General features: G+C 48.2%; 5 protein-coding genes across 5 annotated transcripts in view; 3 read left to right on the top strand and 2 right to left on the bottom strand.

The window, feature by feature from the left end:
- The first annotated feature begins 3,088 nt into the window (after positions 1–3,088).
- LOC118697641 (histone H1.10) lies at positions 3,089–3,999 on the top strand. Its single transcript, XM_036400435.2, has one exon. It carries the CDS (start codon positions 3,103–3,105, stop codon positions 3,766–3,768), a length of 666 nt encoding a protein of 221 aa, XP_036256328.1. The 5' UTR covers positions 3,089–3,102; the 3' UTR covers positions 3,769–3,999.
- A 1,169-nt stretch (positions 4,000–5,168) lies between these two features.
- On the bottom strand, positions 5,169–5,651 carry LOC118697652 (histone H2B 1/2/3/4/6). Its single transcript, XM_036400449.2, has one exon. It carries the CDS (start codon positions 5,629–5,631, stop codon positions 5,251–5,253), a length of 381 nt encoding a protein of 126 aa, XP_036256342.1. The 5' UTR covers positions 5,632–5,651; the 3' UTR covers positions 5,169–5,250.
- LOC118697647 (histone H2A.J) lies at positions 5,630–7,245 on the top strand. Its single transcript, XM_036400443.1, has one exon. It carries the CDS (start codon positions 5,956–5,958, stop codon positions 6,343–6,345), a length of 390 nt encoding a protein of 129 aa, XP_036256336.1. The 5' UTR covers positions 5,630–5,955; the 3' UTR covers positions 6,346–7,245.
- A 4,750-nt stretch (positions 7,246–11,995) lies between these two features.
- Positions 11,996–21,367, top strand: part of LOC118697662 (uncharacterized) — a 28,141-nt gene continuing 18,769 nt past the window's right edge. Inside the window, exon 1 of the mRNA XM_036400463.2 lies at positions 11,996–12,288. Within this exon, the coding sequence (XP_036256356.1) occupies positions 11,996–12,288 (293 nt within the window). The remainder of the gene's footprint in view (positions 12,289–21,367) is intronic.
- LOC118697663 (histone H3-like) lies at positions 13,315–16,403 on the bottom strand. The gene is made up of 3 exons (XM_036400464.1): positions 16,111–16,403; positions 14,972–14,980; positions 13,315–13,735 (listed from the first exon to the last, which is right to left on the bottom strand). The coding sequence occupies exons 1-3, from the start codon at positions 16,401–16,403 to the stop codon at positions 13,315–13,317; spliced, it is 723 nt and encodes a 240-aa protein (XP_036256357.1).

The following is a 21,367-nucleotide window of genomic DNA, read 5'->3' as shown; positions in this document are numbered from 1 at the left end:
ACACACACACACAAAAAAAAAAAAAAAAAAAAAAAAAAAAAGAGAGAGAGAGAAAAAAGAGAAAATAAAATCGCCTTCCCCAGCAATGGATGGTGAGACCAGGAACATTTTGTCTTCTCAGAAGTAGGCCAGGGATAATTCTCTGCAGATAAGAGCCAGTGCGATGGTTAAGGAGAAGATGCAATAAAGGATGCTGACACACAATGCCGGAGGCCAGCTGCCAAGACTTCCAGTGTCTCAGGCTACTAGGAAAAAGCAAAGGACTTCAGAAGTGCAACTCCAAATAGGGAGCAGGGAACACGAGGGATTTACAGGGATGCACCCAGAACCAAAAGTGAGAGAAGTCCTACATTCTACCCTTGAAATACCTTACATGCAACCCTTACAATCCTCTTCATATGCTTTCCTTACAAAAACAAAACAGAAGGAACCAAACAAAGAAACCGCTAAACCACCCAGAAGCGTTCCTGTGCCTTTAAAATTCATCACAGAGTAGAGAAATTTTAAAGAGTAGATAAATTTATCAGAGCAATCCTTACCTGGTGCACGTGGAATTCTAATGCCTGCGCTGCTCATCAAGGAAGATCTGAGATCTCCCACCACTTTCTATCTTGTCTTTATCTCTAACCTCCAGTCTGTTTACGGAGCAAGGGAAGGAAACCTCTCCTCTCCTGGTGGGCTGGGAACAGGTTTACCAAAAGCAAGCCTGAATCTCAAAGGTGAGAATGTGAGGGAGGTGCAAGGAGGATGCACCCCTGGGGCTGCAGCTGCATTCTTGTAGGAGCAGCTATTGTCAACTCCCTGTCCCTCCCAGGTTCCTGACCAGTTTCAAGTGTAATAAAGCAGTCAGGGAGCTCTAACACCCAGCTGTCAAAGCTGCAGGGATTAAAGCACATTAATCGTCCTGCAGCCTTTATTCTCTGAAGAATGTACATCACATTCAACAGGCCCGGAGAGATGACAACAGTCCCCGCTCCCTTTGTATCACTTACAGTCAGATTCTGCTTTATCTTTGTTCATCTAGACTGGAAAATATGCACAATGCCCTCATCCTACCTAACCAAACACTTTTTTACCTCTCAAACGTGTTCATACTGCTCACACGACTTGCCACACTGGACTTTCAAAATCTATGGCTCCTGTGGACTCAGTCTGGTTGTTGATGTGGGACCAATGTCACGTTCACGAGAGGCATAGCAGATCTCAGAGCCCACCTCAAAATCCCTTTCAGTCCGTGCAAACTTGTACTGACAAGCTTAATTTTTGACAATGTCCACTTACCATTCCCCTCCTTCAGAGTATTTATTACCTCACCTGCATGCAAGCACAACAGAATAAAAATAGAAATAAAAGAGAATATGGAAGCGCCACAGTTTATTGTTTTGACTTGTAATTTTTATGTATCTACTGCATCATTATCCTTTTAATCTGTCTCATTTAAATTAAAACTTCTTGCTATCAAGTATTACTTTGTGTCTTCAGCATTCAATGTATCAAAATGCATGTCAGGCCCCTTTGTAACATACCTCATTTCATCTTGAATCTCAATTTATCCAGGCTAGAAAAGATGTTCCTTTATTGAAATAGCCCACTGACATTTTGCATGACAATTTTTTAGTAAGTACAATGTGGTAAAATATTAAGTTTGATCTTAACTTGTTCATTTAAACCAAGGGAAAAAAATTCTGGCTGCTTTTTAATTAGAAACCAGTTGAGGTTTTTGTCTTCTTACTTAATAAAAAAATTAGCCTAAACAATTCATTGCTATCCTTAAAAGTTTTAATTAATTTCTATGGTCATTTTATGAAACTCGATAATTAAGAAGGATTATGATAATTAAAACTGATTCTGATTTATGAGGAATGTCTGAAGGTTATTTCAGTATTCTTAGGCTTGGGATGGAAACCTCAATAGTGAGTTTTTTCCTTTTCCTTTAAAGAAAAGAATTGTAGGAATATGAAACCTATGTAGAAAAAAAAACAACAAAACAAACAAAAAAACCCTCACAAAACCACAACAGGCAGTGTCCAAATATTTGTGAGTTATACTGAAACTGAAGCATTTGATTCATGAAGGCCAGATTTCCACAGTATTTAATTTATTGGGTGATAACTGATGCTTCAGCTGGCTCCACAATAGTTTAAGTAGCATATAATGCATATTAGTGTATCTATACCTGTTAGACATTTTTCCTCTCCAAGTCTGCCTCTGATGTTTGTAAGTCATAAAGAATAGCATCCACTATTGTAACAGAGAAAATGTTAAACTAGCCGTTTTTCTGGGATTTCTAGCCATCAACTAGGCATTAACAGCTTCATTTTACTAACAGACTATTTGTAAAAATATCAAAATCTTTCTATCCACTTATAAAGCACCAGACAAAAAACAAAACAAAACAACACAAAAAAAAACCCAACAACAAAACGTATAGTCCTGGCAAGTTCCAAATACTTTTCAACAGTAAATATATTCCTCTGAAGGTCTCTTCCTTTCCCCAAACAAGAAAATATGTTGAAATACCGTATCCTTAATAGTTAAAGATATGGTTAAGAGAGCCGAATCTTTATCCATATTCAAAGCTTAGCCATGAAATTGTGTTACTTCCTTGTCTTTGAAATCAATTTACGACGAAAATACTCAAGCTGCTCGCTCGGTTTCTGCCCTAATCTGAAGAAAACCCCCCAAAGAGTAAGCCTGCATTACGGGGGAGACTTTTTATCTACGTGTTTTATTTTAATTTAGAAGGAAAAACAAAAGTTTGCCGTTCCCGGGGTCTTTCTGGCTTCACTACGCGGGGTTTAAAACAGCTTTTCTCTCCCATCTGAGGTCCAAACGGCAAGAAACTTGCCCGAATGAAAGTCCACCGTCTTCTCTTCACTCTCCGAAGAAACTGGGGTGATTTGGCAGCACTCGTTTTACGAAAAATATGAATTTATAACTCCGAAGAAACACAGACTCGGAGGAGGAAAAGCTCTTCCTGGCTAACAGTTAGGCGGGCTCTGCAAAGCACCAATCACAGATCACCGCTTCGCTATAAATTCAGGCATCGGGGTTACTGTAGCCCAATTACTTTCTTTTGATTAGGAAGAAGTCTCTGCAGCGATGTCGGAGACCGCTCCCGCCGCCGCTCCCGCCGTCGCGGCCCCCGCCGCCAAGGCCGCCGCCAAGAAGCCGAAGAAGGCGGCGAGCGGCTCCAAAGCCCGCAAGCCCGCGGGGCCCAGCGTCACCGAGCTGATCACCAAGGCCGTGTCCGCCTCCAAGGAGCGCAAGGGGCTCTCGCTCGCCGCGCTCAAGAAGGCGCTGGCCGCCGGCGGCTACGATGTGGAGAAGAACAACAGCCGCATCAAGCTGGGGCTCAAGAGCCTCGTCAGCAAGGGCACCCTGGTGCAGACCAAGGGCACCGGCGCCTCCGGCTCCTTCCGCCTCAGCAAGAAACCCGGGGAAGTGAAGGAGAAAGCCCCGAAGAAGAGAGCAGCTGCGGCCAAGCCCAAGAAGCCGGCGGCGAAGAAGCCCGCCAGCGCCGCCAAGAAGCCCAAGAAAGCGGCGGCGGTGAAAAAGAGCCCCAAGAAAGCCAAGAAGCCGGCGGCCGCCGCGGCCAAGAAAGCAGCGAAGAGCCCCAAGAAGGCGACAAAGGCTGCCAAGCCTAAAAAAGCGGCGGCAGCAGCCAAGAGCCCGGCTAAAGCGAAAGCGGTGAAGCCCAAAGCAGCCAAGCCCAAGGCGGCCAAGCCGAAAGCAGCCAAGGCGAAGAAGGCAGCGCCGAAGAAATGAAGTGTTGAAGTGGAAATACTTTTAAACCCAACGGCTCTTTTAAGAGCCACCCACTATTGTCCCCAAAAGGGCTGATACACTCCGTCACTGAGCTCCGTGCCTGCAGCAGAGCCAACTATTCGCCACTATCCGTGTGGGACGTTCATCTGTGGAGTGGATGGGACGCTAAACTTACGGTCCTGGTTTTACACTAAGACTTGGAAAAATAAAAGTTTACATTCCCGGCGAAAACGCTTTCTAAAGGTTGCTTTTTCTTTTTTTTTTTTTTTTTTTTCGGAGCACCGCAAGTCGGTGTTTATGTTAAAGGGACTGCTAAGGGCGGGTACCTTTCTGGGGCGTGGAGGTTCCTTTCGTTGCTCTAAATCAGCGTGATTCCTAACAGCACGGATGCGACCGCCACACCTCTTAGTGACCGCAGCAGGGAACTGCTGTCAGCACGGTTCCTCCGCTTCCGTGGCAGTGACCTTTCCGCTTGCCAGCGCCGGCCTGGGGCAGGTCTCGATTTCTGCGTGATTTCACCGACCTACTTTCCCGAGGAGGCGCCTGTCGGGGCGGGAGGCGGGTTGGAGCCGGCAGCGTTCCTGTCCCGCTCCCTGCCGGGCCGGCGGCGGGACTCGGCTCGGCTCGGCTCGGCTCGGCTCAGCTCAGCTCAGCTCGGCCGGGCCGGGCCGGGCCGGACAGCAGCGCCGCGGGCGGGGGCGGAGCGGCTGCGCGCGGCTCGGCGCAACACCGGGGCCGCCTGTGATTGGCTGCTGGGAGGAGCCGCAGCCGCTCATTGGGCCGCGGGGAAATTTGGAAAAGCCCGCGCTGCTGGAGAAGGGGGAGGGGATGGGGAGGAAAAGGGAGAAAGCGCGGGCAGCGCTCCGTGCCCCCCTCCCTATCTAGAGCCCACCCGTGCTCCCGGGGCCCGCGTTCAAGGAGATCTCAGCCCTCTAAAGCATATGCCCCGTTTCAGGGGTGCTCTCCCTTCCCCCAGTCCTGTAGTCCTTGTCGTCTCATACACAAGGCAAAATGTTTCAGCGTAAGAAAATTATGAAACATCAATACTAAAGGTAAAGAGGATCGAGTATTTGTCCCTCCGCCTTTTCATAGAAGTTATTAAACATTGTTTCTATCTTCGTGAAGCATGTTTGCTAATTTAACTGTGAAACTTTAATTTGGATACAACAAATTATAAAGTATTGTCTCTTATTTTTACTGTAAAAAAATAGTTTCCATTTATTGAAAAGCTGTTTAAAGGTTTACATTTAAGAAGAGTACATTTAAATTACTTCCAATTAGAAAAAATATTCAAGAACTTCGTAATTTCTATTGCAAGATTAAGTTGCTGACTAAACTTTTGCTTAAAATTTTATCTACTTTTTTTTAGTTAGATTTCTATACCAACTAAGATCGAGGCACTAGTGTATTAAAGCTCTTTTATGGAGTATGTGGGTGGCTCTTAAAAGAGCCTTTGGGTTAAAATTGACGGTCCGAGGCGCCCTACTTGGAGCTGGTGTACTTGGTGACAGCCTTGGTGCCCTCGGACACGGCGTGCTTGGCCAGCTCGCCGGGCAGCAGCAGGCGCACGGCCGTCTGGATCTCCCGCGAGGTGATGGTGGAGCGCTTGTTGTAGTGCGCCAGGCGCGAGGCCTCGCCCGCGATGCGCTCGAAGATGTCGTTGACGAAGGAGTTCATGATGCCCATGGCCTTGGACGAGATGCCCGTGTCGGGGTGCACCTGCTTCAGCACCTTGTACACGTAGATGGAGTAGCTCTCCTTGCGGCTCTTCTTGCGCTTCTTGTCGCCCTTCTTCTGCGTCTTGGTCACCGCCTTCTTGGAGCCCTTCTTGGGCGCGGGGGCAGACTTGGCCGGCTCGGGCATTTTGGCAGCGCTGCTCTACTCGGAGGAAGCTCAGCATACAAAATGGCCGCAGCGCCCGCTATTTATACAGACGTGTATGCAAATATCCGGTATCAGCACTGCGCAATGCGATTGGCCCTTACCGTGCCGAGCGTGTCCCTGCCGGCGATTGGTCTCAACAGGATCCGTCCGCTGATTGGTTCTTTCGGCAGAGCCCGGTTCCAGCCAATGGCCGCGATCGCGTCCCGCCCAGGGAGAGGATAAAAGGGCCGTGCCGGTTGCGTCAGGAGGATTGTTCCGGTTCACTCCTTACCCGGCCTCGCTCCGTCAGCCCTTCCAGCCACCATGTCCGGCCGCGGAAAACAGGGGGGTAAGGTGCGAGCCAAGGCTAAGTCGCGCTCGTCGCGGGCTGGGCTGCAGTTCCCTGTCGGCCGTGTCCATCGGCTTCTCCGGAAAGGTAACTACGCGGAGCGGGTGGGCGCTGGAGCTCCCGTCTACATGGCGGCCGTGCTGGAGTACCTGACGGCCGAGATCCTGGAGCTGGCGGGCAACGCGGCCCGCGACAACAAGAAGACGCGCATCATCCCCCGCCACCTGCAGCTCGCCATCCGCAACGACGAGGAGCTCAACAAGCTGCTGGGCAAGGTGACGATCGCGCAGGGCGGCGTGCTGCCCAACATCCAGGCCGTGCTGCTGCCCAAGAAGACGGAGAGTCACAAAGCCAAGAGCAAGTAAATTTGGGGAGCAAAGCCACTCAGACTTTGCACGACATAACATTTTAAACAAAAGGCTCTTTTCAGAGCCACCCACGTAGTCAGAAAAGAGTTGTTTTGCTTTCTTTAAAAAGGTGCTCTGGCGCTGAGTCTTCAATAGTACTCAATTAAACTTGTTTTCAGTCTTTTTAAAAATTTGTTTCTACAGAAGAGGGCTGATACGTTCGCTTTCTAACCCACGTTTCTAAATCAATGTTAATATTTTGTAATTGTTTCATTTGTTCATTGTTACATTCAGTAAAGAACTTCAGGATTCTGCTCACCTTTCACGGTTCCACAGCTTACTAGGGTGTAGAACGCAGCATGGTGACTACAGCACGGGTGGGAGTGGCAAATGCTGTGCAGCATGAAGATAAATAGGAGACTGTTGTAAAGCCCAGATATAGCTACATCTAACCATGAAAAAAGGCTTTCTTCATTCCCTTTGAAGGCCTTTGTTCTTTAAAAGATGCTAAGTTCCCTATGTGTTAAATGTAATTCCTATATATAAATATATTACATATACGTTAAATATATGTATTATATTGTAACATATATGTTAAATGTCTATAATATAAAATGAGGAATGCCTTAGCAAAAATGGTATTTGATCTACACCTCTACCTTGTCAGACCTGCCCTCTAAAGAAACAGTGTAACATTTCCATTCAGGAGAACCTTATAATGGTAGTATACTTCCATTTTAAGGGGCATTTTCAAACTTTCCACTCATAAATTCTTTCACTGTTTATTGCTGCTACTCTTGTTGCATCAATTAACAGTGGGCAATATTGAGTTTTCTATATTGTTGGCACAAATATCACCCCAGAGCACAATCTTAAATCTCTTCATATTCATTATTATAAATTATGAGGAAAACCGTATGGCTGATTCTTCTTGCCAGGACATTCCCAGAAGCCTCATCTGATGGTCTGTAGCACACTGCACTGAGGTGATTGCTCTCATCTTTGCTGCACCTCTGCTACTTCCATCTCCTGGAGAGGAGGAGGAGGAGTGCACTGGGCTTGGGGCAAGGCAATTCTCCCACTGTGCCTCCTCGTTGTCCCCAAGCTGCAGCTGAGAGGTTTTTTAGGCAGCATTGTTCCATGGCCAAAGCAGGGCATCAGGGATCATTCGTGGAGAGAAACATAAAGAGAGCTGCTGGAGCACCAGACTAATCTGGTATCCACAGATGGTATCTGTGTCTAAAGATTTTGTTTTTAAGTGGACACGTTTAGGGTTCAAGTGGTTTTAGTATGCTGTTTTATTGATCATTTGCTACAGCTAAATATCTCCTGGCCCTTACACTTCTCTTCTTTAAAAACTGCAATGGTAATTAAATTTCATTTTAACACGCATGAGCCTTCTACACTTAGTTTCCAGAGGAGACTTCTGCACACGTTTGTCAGAAAATTCCAATTCCAGAATGGTTTGGGTTGGAAGGGACCATTAAAGGTTATCTCATCCAAACCCCTGCTCGTGGGCAGGGTCACCTTTCACCAGCCCAGGCTATTCAAAGCCCCATCCTGCCTGACTCTGGGGATGGCATCCTCTAGGGACAGGGCATCCCCATTTTCCCTGGACAGCCTTGTTCAGTGTTCCACAAGCCTCCTTGCAAAAAATCCTTACTTATGTGCACTCTAAATGTGGCCTCTTTCAGTTTAAAATCATTGTCATTCTTCCTGTCCCTACAGGCCTGAAAAGAAGCCTTTCTGTATTGAAAGACTGGTATAGGGTTTCCTCAGAACCTGATTTTCCCCTGGCCAGACAACCACAGCTCTCAGCTTTTCTTCATGGGAGACATGACTTAGCCCTCTGATAATTTCTGTGGCCCTCTCTGGACATGCTCTGACAAATTCCTATCTTTTCTTCTGCCAGAGGATCACAGAGCTGCATGCAGCACTCCAGGTGGGGGCTCAGGAGAGCTGAGTAGAACAGGAGAATCACCTGCCTCCACCTTCAGTTCGGGCTGCTTTTGTTGCAGCCCTCGTTAGGCTGGGCTTTTGGGCCTCAAGTGTGTATCTCTAAGTCAAAGCACTGGGATTACAGGGAAAAAAAAGGCTGTAGGGTAGAGATATGAATTGGCTTTCTCTGTGGACAAACTCCTGTATGTGGAGGTCAGAGCTGGCAGCACAAGAGAGGGCCCCATCCTCTCAGTGTGGAGCTAAGCCCAGTGTATCCCTCCAAATTCTTCCTGTTGTCTGACCAGGAATTCATTATTTGCTTCAGAATTTCATTCCAAACACTTATTTACACTCATTTGTCTTCTCAGCTCAGTACCTGGAGTTTTATCCTCTGTGATGCTCAGATCCACCCCTGAACACTCCCTGGGTTTGTCTTTGCCAGCAGCGGCTCCACCAGTGATGAGGTCTCCAGTGTAAAAATCCAGTAAATTAGATGGGTTAAATGGTAGGAGGGCTGAAAAATCTCCTAGTGTTAAAGACAGCTTTCAGGCAAATTCCAGTGGATGAAGGAATGCAGCTAAGCAAGTTTAAATAAATGAATTTATCTCATTTGCATATGCAATAAGCAGTAGGAAAGAGGACATCCGTATCACATGGTACCTTAGCTGCATCATTGGGTTGCAATGCACCTTCACATTCTAAAGAGCCTGGTAAAAAAATAAAATTCTGAAGCCCAACCAAGGTTACTTAAATGCTATGGATCACAGTTATGTTTGGGGATAACTCAGTGATGTCAGTCTGGATCAAAAGACTTAAAACTGCATGGTGAAATATTCAAAGAGCTTTTCTAGCCCTTTTCATCTATATTGCTTGCAATACTAGGAAAAAGGTACCTATTAAGCAGCTCTTACATTACTTTAGGGTGCATATTATTGCACCTATTATGGCAGTTGCAGCAGATACAGATATGGAATTAAATTGCCACTAAAGCTCTCAAGAAAATTATTAGCAGCTTTGAAGTTGGTTATAATCCACTGATGCAATGACTTTTTTTAATAACTATGTACCCTCTTGTGCAGTCATGGTGAGATGTTGCCTTATTGTAATAAACAAATGCAATTTCCTCATTATATTTTAATGAGGAGCTAGGGCACCTGTCCTAATTAATGCACACTTGAAAAGCTAAAGATTTTTAATTTTTTTTTTAACCAGGCTGAATTTTGCAAAGGTTTCCCTTCTCATTTAACCCCTGGTGCCATGTGCCCAAATTCATGAGGAAAATATTGTATCTATAACATGCGGATTGGACACTAAACTTTGATTTTAAAAAAAATTATCTCAAATAAACAGTAGAAATAACTTTTTTAGAAATTTTATCGAGCAGCAAAAATGTCTTTTTTCTCTTTTAAAATTATTTTTGCCTAAGAAAATGCTCTGATCCATAAAAGAACTGAATATATCCCTAACAGACACACCTGTGAAACGAGTCTGTGCACACTTGCAGCAACGCATAGGCAAGGCAGCCTTCCAGAGGGCATGGTGTTAAATTGTATCTAATGTGCTACACTTACTGAGAAAAGGGGTTTGCAGCTGTTTTATTTACTTTAGACTGCTGGTCTCAGCCTCTCCACCACCCATCTCTGGCAGAAATGAAAGGGGATTTTCCAAGTCTTGCAATGGTTATATTGCTGGAAGGAAAAGTTATGCTGGGATCCTTACTCTGCATTTAGGAAGCCTTAGGAATAAATTATTATTTTGACATACCAAAAGATTTTGCATAATTTCTTTCAGGTTTCTTAAGTAGTCAGAAAGCTGTTTCTAATTGCCTCAGGAAACATAGCTAGGCACAGATTTTCAGATATAAAGAACAACGCAGACTTTGTGGAGCCAAACGGGAATGTTGGGCACCAGCCTGGCAGGGCCACTACTGACAAATCTCCCAGTTAGTCTATAAAGGGTCTAACTTCATTCTGTTGAGCCAAAAAAGCAAACCTAATCCCAATTAAAGATATATTTTCCTCCTTATACTGTATATATCAGTAGCAATTCTTTAAATTTGAAAGAAAAAGGAACTCATGGTGATACTTATAAAAAGCTTTGTACCTTATTGTCACCTGTAACTGAATGCATGACTATCTCAATTGCATTTCCCCCTGAATTTAGGGAATATTTGATTCCCAGAAATATTTTGGAGACGTTGCTGAGGTTCTCTACATTATGTTAAGGAATAAACGTAAATAAATAACTGCACCATTTTTAAGGATATGAAAATTTTTATAGCAGTAGGCATGTTTAAAGGACATAAAATACTAAAGATGTAAGAATTGGCAAGCACCTTGGGCATATCAGTTCTGTGCGAGTAATATTTAAAATCTTTACAGACTTAATTTAGAAATACAGTCTCGTGACTGTAATATTTTAAATCTTAAGATTTAATTTAGAAATACAGTCTCATAACTCTCTCGGTATTTATTCATTCACTTCACAAATACAGTCCAACATACAGTCAGCAGCATGTATGACCTGTTTTCTGCAAAAGCGTGAAACACATGGGAAAAAAAATCCGGATTCCACATTGAAATTAAAATTGCTTGGCTAGTGTTCATCCTTCAGATGTCATACAGACAGTTGTTTGTGGTGTCCGTAATGCTCTCTTTCGCTTGCGGGGTCTCGGTGTACGGCAGAGAATGCTCCTTCCCGAGGCCAGCGGCTGCCGGGGGCGAGCGCGGAGCCTGCGGCCAGCGCTGCGGGGGCTGGGCCGGGCAGGAAGGACGGTCCCTCCCTCAAACAGCCCCTCCGGGCTGCCTCCGGGGAGTCCCTACTCTAAACGCTCCCGCTGCAGTCCCTCGCTGACCCTTCCTCCCGAGGCCGGCCAGGGGCTCGCTCCCGGCTCCCCTCGCACCGACTGGCGGTGGCTCCGCGCCCAGCGGCTGTGGGAGTGTCCGGGGAGACAAAACAACCGGGAAGCCGCCATGGCCGAGCCGAACAAAGACAGCGCGGCCCGGGAAGGCGGCTCCGTGGGCTCCCCGCGAGCGGGAGGCGGAGGAGCGGCGGGGGGAGGCGGGAGCGCCGGGCGAGGCCCCGCATTGGTCGGATTTTGCCGCAGACCCGCGGGGAGGGACGGGGAAGGGGCGCCGCAGCCCGAAATGCGGGCCGGGGGTGGCAGGCCCCGCTCCTGCTGCTGAGGGAGAGGCAGAGGTGCCGTGGAACTGCCAGCAGCTCAGGGGGCAGCGCGGCGGGGCAGCGCGGCGGGACGGGAGAGCAGCAGAGGGACGCGGGGGCTGCCGGTGGGCAGAGACAATGAAGTGCGGCCCGACATTGACTCGGCTCGTTAGAACTCCGTGCTAAAAAGGGGAATATTGTACGTTCAATCCCTGTATGAGCCACCGGCTTAAGAGTCGGGCTGGATGATCTTTGTGGGTCCCTTCCCCTCTCAGAGTATTCCGTGATTCCCGGGCTGCTGAAAGCACGGGACGAGGCCGGGCCCGCTCAGGAGAGGCGGAGCCGCGCGCAGCCGAGGGACGCGGCCCCCAAAGCGCTGCGGCCGCGTCGTGCGGCGGGCACGAGCGGAGCCGCGCGGGGAGGGGGGAGAAGAGAGGCGTGGGGCGGGGACTGGGCAGCAGACCACGCCTCCCTCTCTGCAGTCCTCAACCAGGTCGGACCGCCGCCGATATAGAGCCGCGCGGGGCCTTCCCCAGCTCATTGCTCTCGCTGTTGTCAGCTTGTGACCATGTCTGGCCGGGGCAAGGGCGGCAAGGGGCTCGGCAAGGGCGGTGCCAAGCGCCACCGCAAGGTGCTGCGCGACAACATCCAGGGCATCACCAAGCCGGCCATCCGCCGCCTGGCTCGGCGCGGCGGCGTCAAGCGCATCTCGGGGCTCATCTACGAGGAGACGCGCGGCGTGCTCAAGGTCTTCCTGGAGAACGTCATCCGTGACGCCGTCACCTACACGGAGCACGCCAAGAGGAAGACGGTCACGGCCATGGACGTTGTCTACGCCCTCAAGCGCCAGGGTCGCACTCTGTACGGCTTCGGCGGCTAAACTCGCTTCCTGTAATAGCCTAGCGCTTCTACAACACAAAGGCTCTTTTCAGAGCCACCCACAAATCTCAGAAAAAGAGCTTTAAATCGCTTCTTCAATAGCGTTACGTTAGTTTTGGGGTTGGAGGGAATGGGGGAATGGGATTTTTTCTCGGCTTCCCCACTTCCCACAATTGCTTAGCTTACTTTTCTGTTGTCTGGGGTGCAAAGTCTCAAATTCGAGTAGGCGGGAATATCCTGATCGTTACTCGGGGAACGAAACGAGCGCCCAATGGGTCTTAGTACTTGGCTGAGGGTGCTCACTGCTGTAAGAAAATAACCCTCTGCAACTTGCATCCTTTTATTTCCCCCATTCTCTTACACGCCGACCACCACCCGCTCAACCCGCTCCCTCTTTCCAAAGGACAAGGGAAGCGACACACAGCCGAGAAAAAACAAAGTCGGGGGAAGGTCGGGGCCGGCCGCTGTTCCCATAGCCGCTGGCGCGGCACCGCTTTTATCGCCACAGCCTGCAAGGGCAAGGGAGGGAGCTCCTGAAATGGCGGCGCTCCTCTCTCTGCCATTCGGTGGGCGGGACGGAGCGGGAAGAAGAAACAGCCAAGAGCACCCCTTAGCGCCCTCCGGACTGCGCACCAAAGACGGGGCTGCGAGCCCCGTGCTCTAAAGCCCCCCCGCCCCGCTCCTGAGGCTGCCCCTTCTCTGGGCACCGCTCTCGCCTACACCCAGCACAGAACAGCCCCTCACAACCCTCTCAGCCCCGCCGGCTTTAGACGGTCAACCCCACCATGACCGAAACACACGGGGCACAAGGGGAGGGCAGGGATGGACACTACGGAATGCTCCCGCTCCCCCAGTTACCCCTTAATTGCCACTACACCCTGAGCAATAAAAAGCGCTCGGCACGGGCTGCCCCTGCCTGCACCGTAACACAGAGACAACAGCTCTCTCCAGTGGCCTTGTGGTGGCTCTTAAAAGAGCCTTTCGGTTTGAGGGAGAAGGGCAGGGAGCTCAGGCGCGCTCTCCACGAATGCGGCGGGCCAGCTGGATGTCCTTGGGCATGATGGTGACGCGCTTGGCGTGGATGGCGCACAGGTTGGTGTCCTCGAAGAGCCCCACCAGGTAGGCCTCGCTGGCCTCCTGCAGCGCCATGACGGCCGAGCTCTGGAAGCGCAGGTCGGTCTTGAAGTCCTGCGCGATCTCGCGCACCAGCCGCTGGAAGGGCAGCTTGCGGATCAGCAGCTCCGTGGACTTCTGGTAGCGCCGGATCTCGCGCAGCGCCACCGTGCCGGGCCGGTAGCGGTGCGGCTTCTTGACGCCGCCCGTGGCCGGCGCGCTCTTGCGGGCAGCCTTGGTGGCCAGCTGCTTGCGGGGCGCCTTGCCGCCCGTCGACTTCCGCGCCGTCTGCTTCGTACGCGCCATCGCAGCAACGCTCAGAGATCAACCTGAAACGGTCACAAATGGCTCTCCTGCCTATTTTATAGAGCACGGCGGCCCCGCCTCCCCGCCTTGATTGGTCAAATAGCGGGGAATTTAATTGGGTTACAACTGAAGCCGCTCCGAGCCTCAGAAGTTCCTAACAAATCTTCTATTGTTTCCTATTTGCTAGAAAAGCATTAACATCTATCGATGTTATACTTGCTTTATGTCTATTTCTAATATTTTTTTCCCGAAATTTTTTTCCGAATAGTACTTACGGCTTTGCGTTTTATAAAATGTAGGTATTTGTAAAGCTTTACCTGAAGAGAACTACAATCCCCCCAAACCACAGACCAAACAAAACAAACTTATAAGCAAGTAAACGAAACAGAAAAAACCTCCCAAAACAAAAATTAAAAAACCCAAGCAAACAAACAAATAAATAAAAAATAATCAGAACGAAAAAAAATCCACCAGGAGAGTATTAGATTCAGAATACATGCAAAGCACCTGATACCTTTGTTACTACTTGCAAAGGAATATGGGATGACAAAATGTAAGCAATCAGTTTAAATAGAGAATAAAATATGAGTAAGGAAACCTGATCACAGACAAGGCTTTGGCAATTGTTGGGAAAGAGGTATTTTATCTTTACCCACTTGAGGTGGCAGAATAATTTAATTAATTAAAGGAAGTGGTTAAAAAGCACCATGCCGTCTCGGAAGAAAGGGAAGACTACGGAAAAAGGCAGTTTTGGGTTTGGTATTTGAGAGCAAGGCTCAGCACAGGAAGGGGTTAACGCGGGATTTTCAAACCTTCCCCCTGAGCGCGGCTGTTTCCATCGCCCAATCAACAGGCAGCGCTCGTATATAAATACGAGCTGGGAGCGCTCTTTCATGCATTGTTGGATTGTCTGCCGCTTTTGCTGCACAGTGTCGAGTCTGTAGCGATGGCGCGCACGAAGCAGACGGCGCGGAAGTCGACGGGCGGCAAGGCGCCCCGCAAGCAGCTGGCCACCAAGGCTGCCCGCAAGAGCGCGCCGGCCACGGGCGGCGTCAAGAAGCCGCACCGCTACCGGCCCGGCACGGTGGCGCTGCGCGAGATCCGGCGCTACCAGAAGTCCACGGAGCTGCTGATCCGCAAGCTGCCCTTCCAGCGGCTGGTGCGCGAGATCGCGCAGGACTTCAAGACCGACCTGCGCTTCCAGAGCTCGGCCGTCATGGCGCTGCAGGAGGCCAGCGAGGCCTACCTGGTGGGGCTCTTCGAGGACACCAACCTGTGCGCCATCCACGCCAAGCGCGTCACCATCATGCCCAAGGACATCCAGCTGGCCCGCCGCATCCGCGGAGAGCGCGCCTGAGCTCCCTGCCCTTCTCTCTCAAACCGAAAGGCTCTTTTAAGAGCCACCACAAGGCCACTGGAGAGAGCTGTTGTCTCTGTGTTACGGTGCAGGCAGGGGCAGCCCGTGCCAAGCGCTTTTTATTGCTCAGGGTGTAGTGGCAATTAAGGGGTAACTGGGGGAGTGGGAGCATTCCGTAGTGTCCATCCCTGCCCTCCCCTTGTGCCCCGTGTGTTTCGGTCATGGTGGGGTTGACCGTCTAAAGCCGGCGGGGCTGAGAGGGCTGTGAGGGGCTGTGCTGTGCTGGGTGTAGGCGAGAGCGGTGCCCAGAGAAGGGGCAGCCTCAGGAGCGGGGCGGGGGGGCTTTAGAGCACGGGGCTCGCAGCCCCGTCTTTGGTGCGCAGTCCGGAGGGCGCTAAGGGGTGCTCTTGGCTGTTTCTTCTTCCCGCTCCGTCCCGCCCACCGAATGGCAGAGAGAGGAGCGCCGCCATTTCAGGAGCTCCCTCCCTTGCCCTTGCAGGCTGTGGCGATAAAAGCGGTGCCGCGCCAGCGGCTATGGGAACAGCGGCCGGCCCCGACCTTCCCCCGACTTTGTTTTTTTTTGGCTGTGTGTCGCTTCCCTTGTCCTTTGGAAAGAGGGAGCGGGTTGAGCGGGTGGTGGTCGGCGTGTAAGAGAATGGGGGAAATAAAAGGATGCAAGTTGCAGAAGATATTTTCCTATCAGTAGTGAGTGCCCTCAGTCAAGCACTAGACCCATTGGGCGCTCGTTTCGTTCCCCGAGTAAAAATCAGGATATTCCCGCCTACTCGACTATGAGACTTTGCACCCCAGACAACAGAAAAGTAAGCTAAGCAATTGTGGGAAGTGGGGAAGCCGAGAAAACAAAACCCCATTCCCCCGTTCCCTCCAACCCCAAAACTAACGTAACACTATTGAAGAAGCGATTTAAAGCTCTTTTCCTGAGATTTGTGGGTGGCTCTGAAAAGAGCCTTTGTGTTGTAGAAGCGCTAGACTATTACAGGAAGCGAGTTTAGCCGCCGAAGCCGTACAGAGTGCGACCCTGGCGCTTGAGGGCGTAGACCACGTCCATGGCCGTGACCGTCTTCCTCTTGGCGTGCTCCGTGTAGGTGACGGCGTCGCGGATGACGTTCTCCAGGAACACCTTGAGCACGCCGCGCGTCTCCTCGTAGATGAGCCCCGAGATGCGCTTGACGCCGCCGCGCCGAGCCAGGCGGCGGATGGCCGGCTTGGTGATGCCCTGGATGTTGTCGCGCAGCACCTTGCGGTGGCGCTTGGCGCCGCCCTTGCCGAGCCCCTTGCCGCCCTTGCCCCGGCCAGACATGGTCACAAGCTCACAACAGCGAGAGCAATGAGCTGGGGAAGGCCCCGCGCGGCTCTATATGGGCGGCGGTCCGACCTGGTTGAGGACTGCAGAGGGGCCGAGCCGGGCCGGGCTCCGTGCGCGCCCCTCCCCCCGCGGGCCGGGCCTTTGCCGCCATCGCTCCCGGCTCGGGCCCGGCCCCGCCCCCGGAGCCCGAACCCGGCGGGGCCCGGAGCGGATCCTGGCCGGGCTCTCCCCGGGGCCGCCGCGCTCCGCCCGCCCGTCCGGCCCCCCCGAGGGCTCTCGGTGCCGGTACGGAGCGGGGCCCCGCCGGCCGCGGGGCTGCATCACAGCCCGGCCAATGGCGGCAGAGCCGCGTCCCGCCCGCGCAGCGCCGCCGCCAGCGAGCCGTGCCCGAAAAAGGGCCCGGCCAGGCAGGGGAGAGAGTGGGCGCTGCGGTACCGTTTCTACGGTAAATGAACCCTTTTCTGCCGAAGACTGGGTAATTTGCTGCAATTTTTCTTTTTTTCCCCCTTTGAGTGAGACTTTTGTTTTTGGTGCCTTGTAAGGAAGCCTTGCGTGTCCCACAGCTCTGACTTAATAATCGCGTGGCTTTGTTGTGTTTATGGGACTGACGAGCTAATGAAGGAACTGATTTTTGTCTCTTACTGAGGTACCCATGAAAAAAATCTGCATTATGTCTGTGCTTTTAAAGATGTCTTAAGTGTTGGATAATTGTCATGGTCCTATTCTTAATTGAAACATAATAAAGCATTACTTTTTTAATTTCCTTCATCACAATTTATTACTTTTTGAACACAAAAAGCGGTCTGGAGGTGTTATTCTTTGCTGGTTTGTCTGTTGGATGCACGAGTCCATTCTGCTGAAGTGACTCTTAAAAGGCTTCAAGCTTTGCATGTACACACCTACTTTTACTTTTTCTAAAATATTATTTAAATTTACTATGCATATATATTTGAGGTATTTTTACTTTGTTCTGGAAGGATTCTCAAATAATTGCTATCCCATTCAGTGTCTATATACCATCTTTCTTGGCAGGAGTTATCCTGTGGGAATTATACCTGTGTGCAGTGCACAGGTTTGTGGGTTTTTCACTGGTCAGCTATTTCTCAACTTGTTTAATCCTCCCCCTCTTCTCCCTATTTCCAATGGGTGCCTATTACTAAACAATGCTTCTTGAATGTGAAAAGGTTTACTTGGTAATTTTGCACATTTTTGCATTTGAGCCATCACTATTTTGTTGGTTTTGTTTGTCCTTTTTCACCACCTTTTCTCAAAAATTCTCTTTCTCAGGAGAGATGACAATGGGGACTTTTCTCTCTCTGTAGACCTTTTGTATGTATGTTATTTAATACAGGTTATGTTTGGCCACCACCCTGATATGTATTTTCATTTACAGATAGCCAGACAGTGTTTACATCTGTTTATACCTATTAATGTAAAATTATTTGTTCTACAGATATAGGAAATACATATTTATCCTTGAATATCAACATTGATGATGCTTGTAGGACAGATGAAACTCTTCCAGTTGTCGTGGAAGCAAGCAAGAGCCATGCAGGTGCTCGCTCATTCCTCCACCAGCGGGACTGGGGAGAGAATCAAAAGAGTAAAAGCAAGAAAACTCATGGGTTGACAGTTTAATAGGGAAAGCAAAAGCTGCACTCACACACAAGAAAACCAAACCAAACCAAAGAATTAATTGACCCTTCCCATGGGCAGGGAGGTGTTCAGCCATCTCTGGGAGAGCACTGATCACTGAAATGCTTATTTGAGAAGATAAATGCCATCACTTCAAATGCCTTGCCCTTCCTTCTTCCTCCCCCAGCTTTACATTCTGAGCATCAAATGATAAGGTCTGGAACATCCCTTTGGGCAGCTGGCATTACCTGTCCTGGCTGTATCTTGTTACAATCTCCCAGGCATCCCCAACTCCCTCACCCGTTGCGGCAGCACGAAAAGCACAAAAGGCCTTGGCTCTGTGTGAGCCCTGCTCAGCAACAACAGAATCATCACTATATTATCAACCTGGTGCTCAGCACAAATGCTAAACATAGCCCCATACAAACCACTGCGAAGAAAATTAACTCCAACCCAGCCAAAACCAACACATTTAGAATCACTGTCTTTGCACAGTATTTATCATTACACTTACTCAAGGAAAAAAACCCAATTATTTATACGCACTTTCCCCTGCTGTCACTGCATTTATGGGTTACAACATAGATAGAACTCAGTAAAACTTCTCCATAACTATAAAACATACTCTTCCCTGGCTATTCCTGCTCTCAGTATTTGATATCACATACCTTTTCCTTGGCAGTGGTGAGTGTGCCTTTCTCTCTATTTATCTATATTCAGATGACCTATTTTGGTCTCTTCAGGACTCCTGTAAGAATTACTTTTCCCTTTTCATGTGGCACATTTGGTTTTTAATCAGGTTTTATTTGGTACATCTTCTCTGTAGCTTTTCTTTAATTTCATTTCAAATGTATAGGTGCTGATATTCTTGCAAATTATTCAAATAAAAATTTAATTTTATTTATGTGGTTTAATGAGCATAGTTATTCTGCCTTGCAAAATGCCCAGTTCACCTCCGTTGCCCAGTGTTAATTGGCATTTTGTTTAAAGTTGCAATCTCTTTTAGAATCCATTTCTTGATGCTTTTTAGTTCACTAGATCTCTTTGTGTGGTGCTTATTGTGCAGTTAATATTTATATTAATATTAATAAGCCTTTGCTTACTTTGAAGTAATATTTTCTTGATCTTCTCTGTACTAGACCACCTTAAATAATCAACTTTTTATCGTTATCCAGGGACCATTACTTTCTAAGCATTCTTAAGAAAAACTCTGAAGAACTACAACAGCTATCAGTGTAATTTGTTCCTAAGCAATACCTTAGTTTCAAATGAATAAACTCCACAGATTATTGAGTAATTTTTTATTATGGCAAATTTTACATATAATCCTTGTGGATGTGACAGCAATATAAAAGTACATAGAATAGATTCATGCATTAGAGTGTGCTTGGGTTATTTGAGGAAATATTCTATATTTCAAGGTTGTCCATGCAATGCTTACCCAAATTTATCTTTTCCACACCATGTAGCTTAATTTTCTTGTTTTTATTTTAACATACTTTATTTGTGTGTTACTTTTCTAAACTTCATGCCAGCATCTGTGGGTATAAAGTAAGTCTGTGAAGTATTGAAGTATTGAAGTATTAGGACACTTCCGAAGATAGCCAAATTAAACTGAAAGGAGGAGCAAATAACCTGTTTATTTTAATGTTATGAAAAAGAAAAAAGGAGTTCTAAGCAATCTGAATTCACTGAATTCTGAAATATCACTTCATTTCCTATATGACATCTTTTACTTTATGGCCAGTCTCATGTTTAATGGCCAGTGTTCATCCTTCACTCCTGGTGGTCCATCAACATGGATTATTTTTTTAGTCAAAACCAACAGGTGAGTATATGCACTACGAATTTCTATCTATCTATCTATCTATCTATCTATCTATCTATCTATCTATCTATCTATCTATCTATCTATCATCTATCTATCTATCTATCTATCTATCTATCTATCTATCTATCTATCTATCTATCTATCTATCTATCTATATCTTTTCTTGTTAATCAGGACAATAGGAGAAGAGCACAGGCAAAATCTTTTCCTGATCAGGCAGCGCGAGGTGGAAGAGCCTGAGTTGTGTCCCGTGGTGTGGGCAGGCAGGCAGGGCACGCTGCAGTGCAGGACAGGTTGGGGATGGCAGGAATTACTGAGAGAGTGACTCCACTTCTTTGCTCACTCTAGGAGTGTCAGCAATTCAGCACTTCTCTTCCCCTCTGCATCTGCTTTCAATCTCTCATCCTGACATTCCTCCCAACACTCCTGTCCATCCCAAAAGACAACCATCCCCTTGAGGAGGCTGTTGAAACAATGTGATTTTCAAATTTGTTTTCTCTTTAATGATCTGCTTTTCTTTTCAGGAAAGCTGTTAGCTGAGCTGAAGGAGTTACTGATCTCTGAGTGGATCAGCCAGCACATGTAGTTTCACGTCCTTAGGAGAATTAATATTAACTTAGAAAGTCTCTGTGGTATGTTTTTTAAATCAGCTAAAAGTATCCTGATGGAAATACTGAAAATCAGAGATACAGATTTGGTTCATCCCCTAAAGCAAAAGCTTACAATAGTAATACTTTATTTAGATGAAACATTTCTGAGGGAAAGGAATAATCTTTTTTTGCATCATCTTCCTAGGGAGATGAGCATCCCAAAGCACTATCATATGAAATGTACAAGCCCAGCTAAAAATAGAGATGGATTTTTTTGCTGAGAGTGATGATCAACACGACTAGATATTACAAAACTTGTCTAATTCCACTGAGAAGAAAAGAAAATAATTTTGAAAGCTGCAGTACAAGCAAAATTAAGGCTTTGTGCACCCTACTGCCATGGAGACTCCAAGCTGGCAATCCCTGCACAGCCCCTGTGGTTAACCCCACACAATAAAGGAGAATCACACCTTTTACACCTCAGTGTGCCTGAATTACTGCCAGACTCTCTGAAGCTTGGTCAGCTCCATCCTAATTTTCCTTCTCATTCACCTGGGCTAATCTGATGAGCCTGGGTCAGGGACACATCCCTCCGGATGTCCAGAGTTGCCGAGAACCCTCTTGGGGGGCTCGGAAGTCCTGGAATGTTGCCAGGAGCGCCTGGCGGATTGACTTTGATCTTTCTAGAGATTTGCCACCTGTGTATGAGGACATGAGAGCCACACGAGTTTGAATGGTGCAGGAATGATGTATTTACAGGGTGAAAATATAGATTTTGGGGTTTTTGGTATAGGGGCTATGGAGACAAGATGGAGGAATCAGGGCGTGTCTCGTCCTTCTTCTTTCTTCTTCTTGTCATCCATTTTCTGCTGTGATGTTGGCACTTGGGGATTGGTTTAGAG

Source organism: Molothrus ater, chromosome 5 (assembly GCF_012460135.2).
Source record: "Molothrus ater isolate BHLD 08-10-18 breed brown headed cowbird chromosome 5, BPBGC_Mater_1.1, whole genome shotgun sequence".
NCBI lineage: Eukaryota > Metazoa > Chordata > Aves > Passeriformes > Icteridae > Molothrus > Molothrus ater.
The sequence above is the reverse complement of the archived record's forward strand: the minus strand, read 5'-3'. Positions and strand labels throughout refer to the sequence as shown.

Excerpts from the sequence above, each read along its gene's own strand:
- LOC118697652 (XM_036400449.2), bottom strand. The coding sequence starts at position 5,631 with ATGCCCGAGCCGGCCAAGTCTGCCCCCGCGCCCAAGAAGGGCTCCAAG.
- LOC118697641 (XM_036400435.2), top strand. The coding sequence starts at position 3,103 with ATGTCGGAGACCGCTCCCGCCGCCGCTCCCGCCGTCGCGGCCCCCGCC.
- LOC118697647 (XM_036400443.1), top strand. The coding sequence starts at position 5,956 with ATGTCCGGCCGCGGAAAACAGGGGGGTAAGGTGCGAGCCAAGGCTAAG.
- LOC118697663 (XM_036400464.1), bottom strand. The coding sequence starts at position 16,403 with ATGTCTGGCCGGGGCAAGGGCGGCAAGGGGCTCGGCAAGGGCGGCGCC.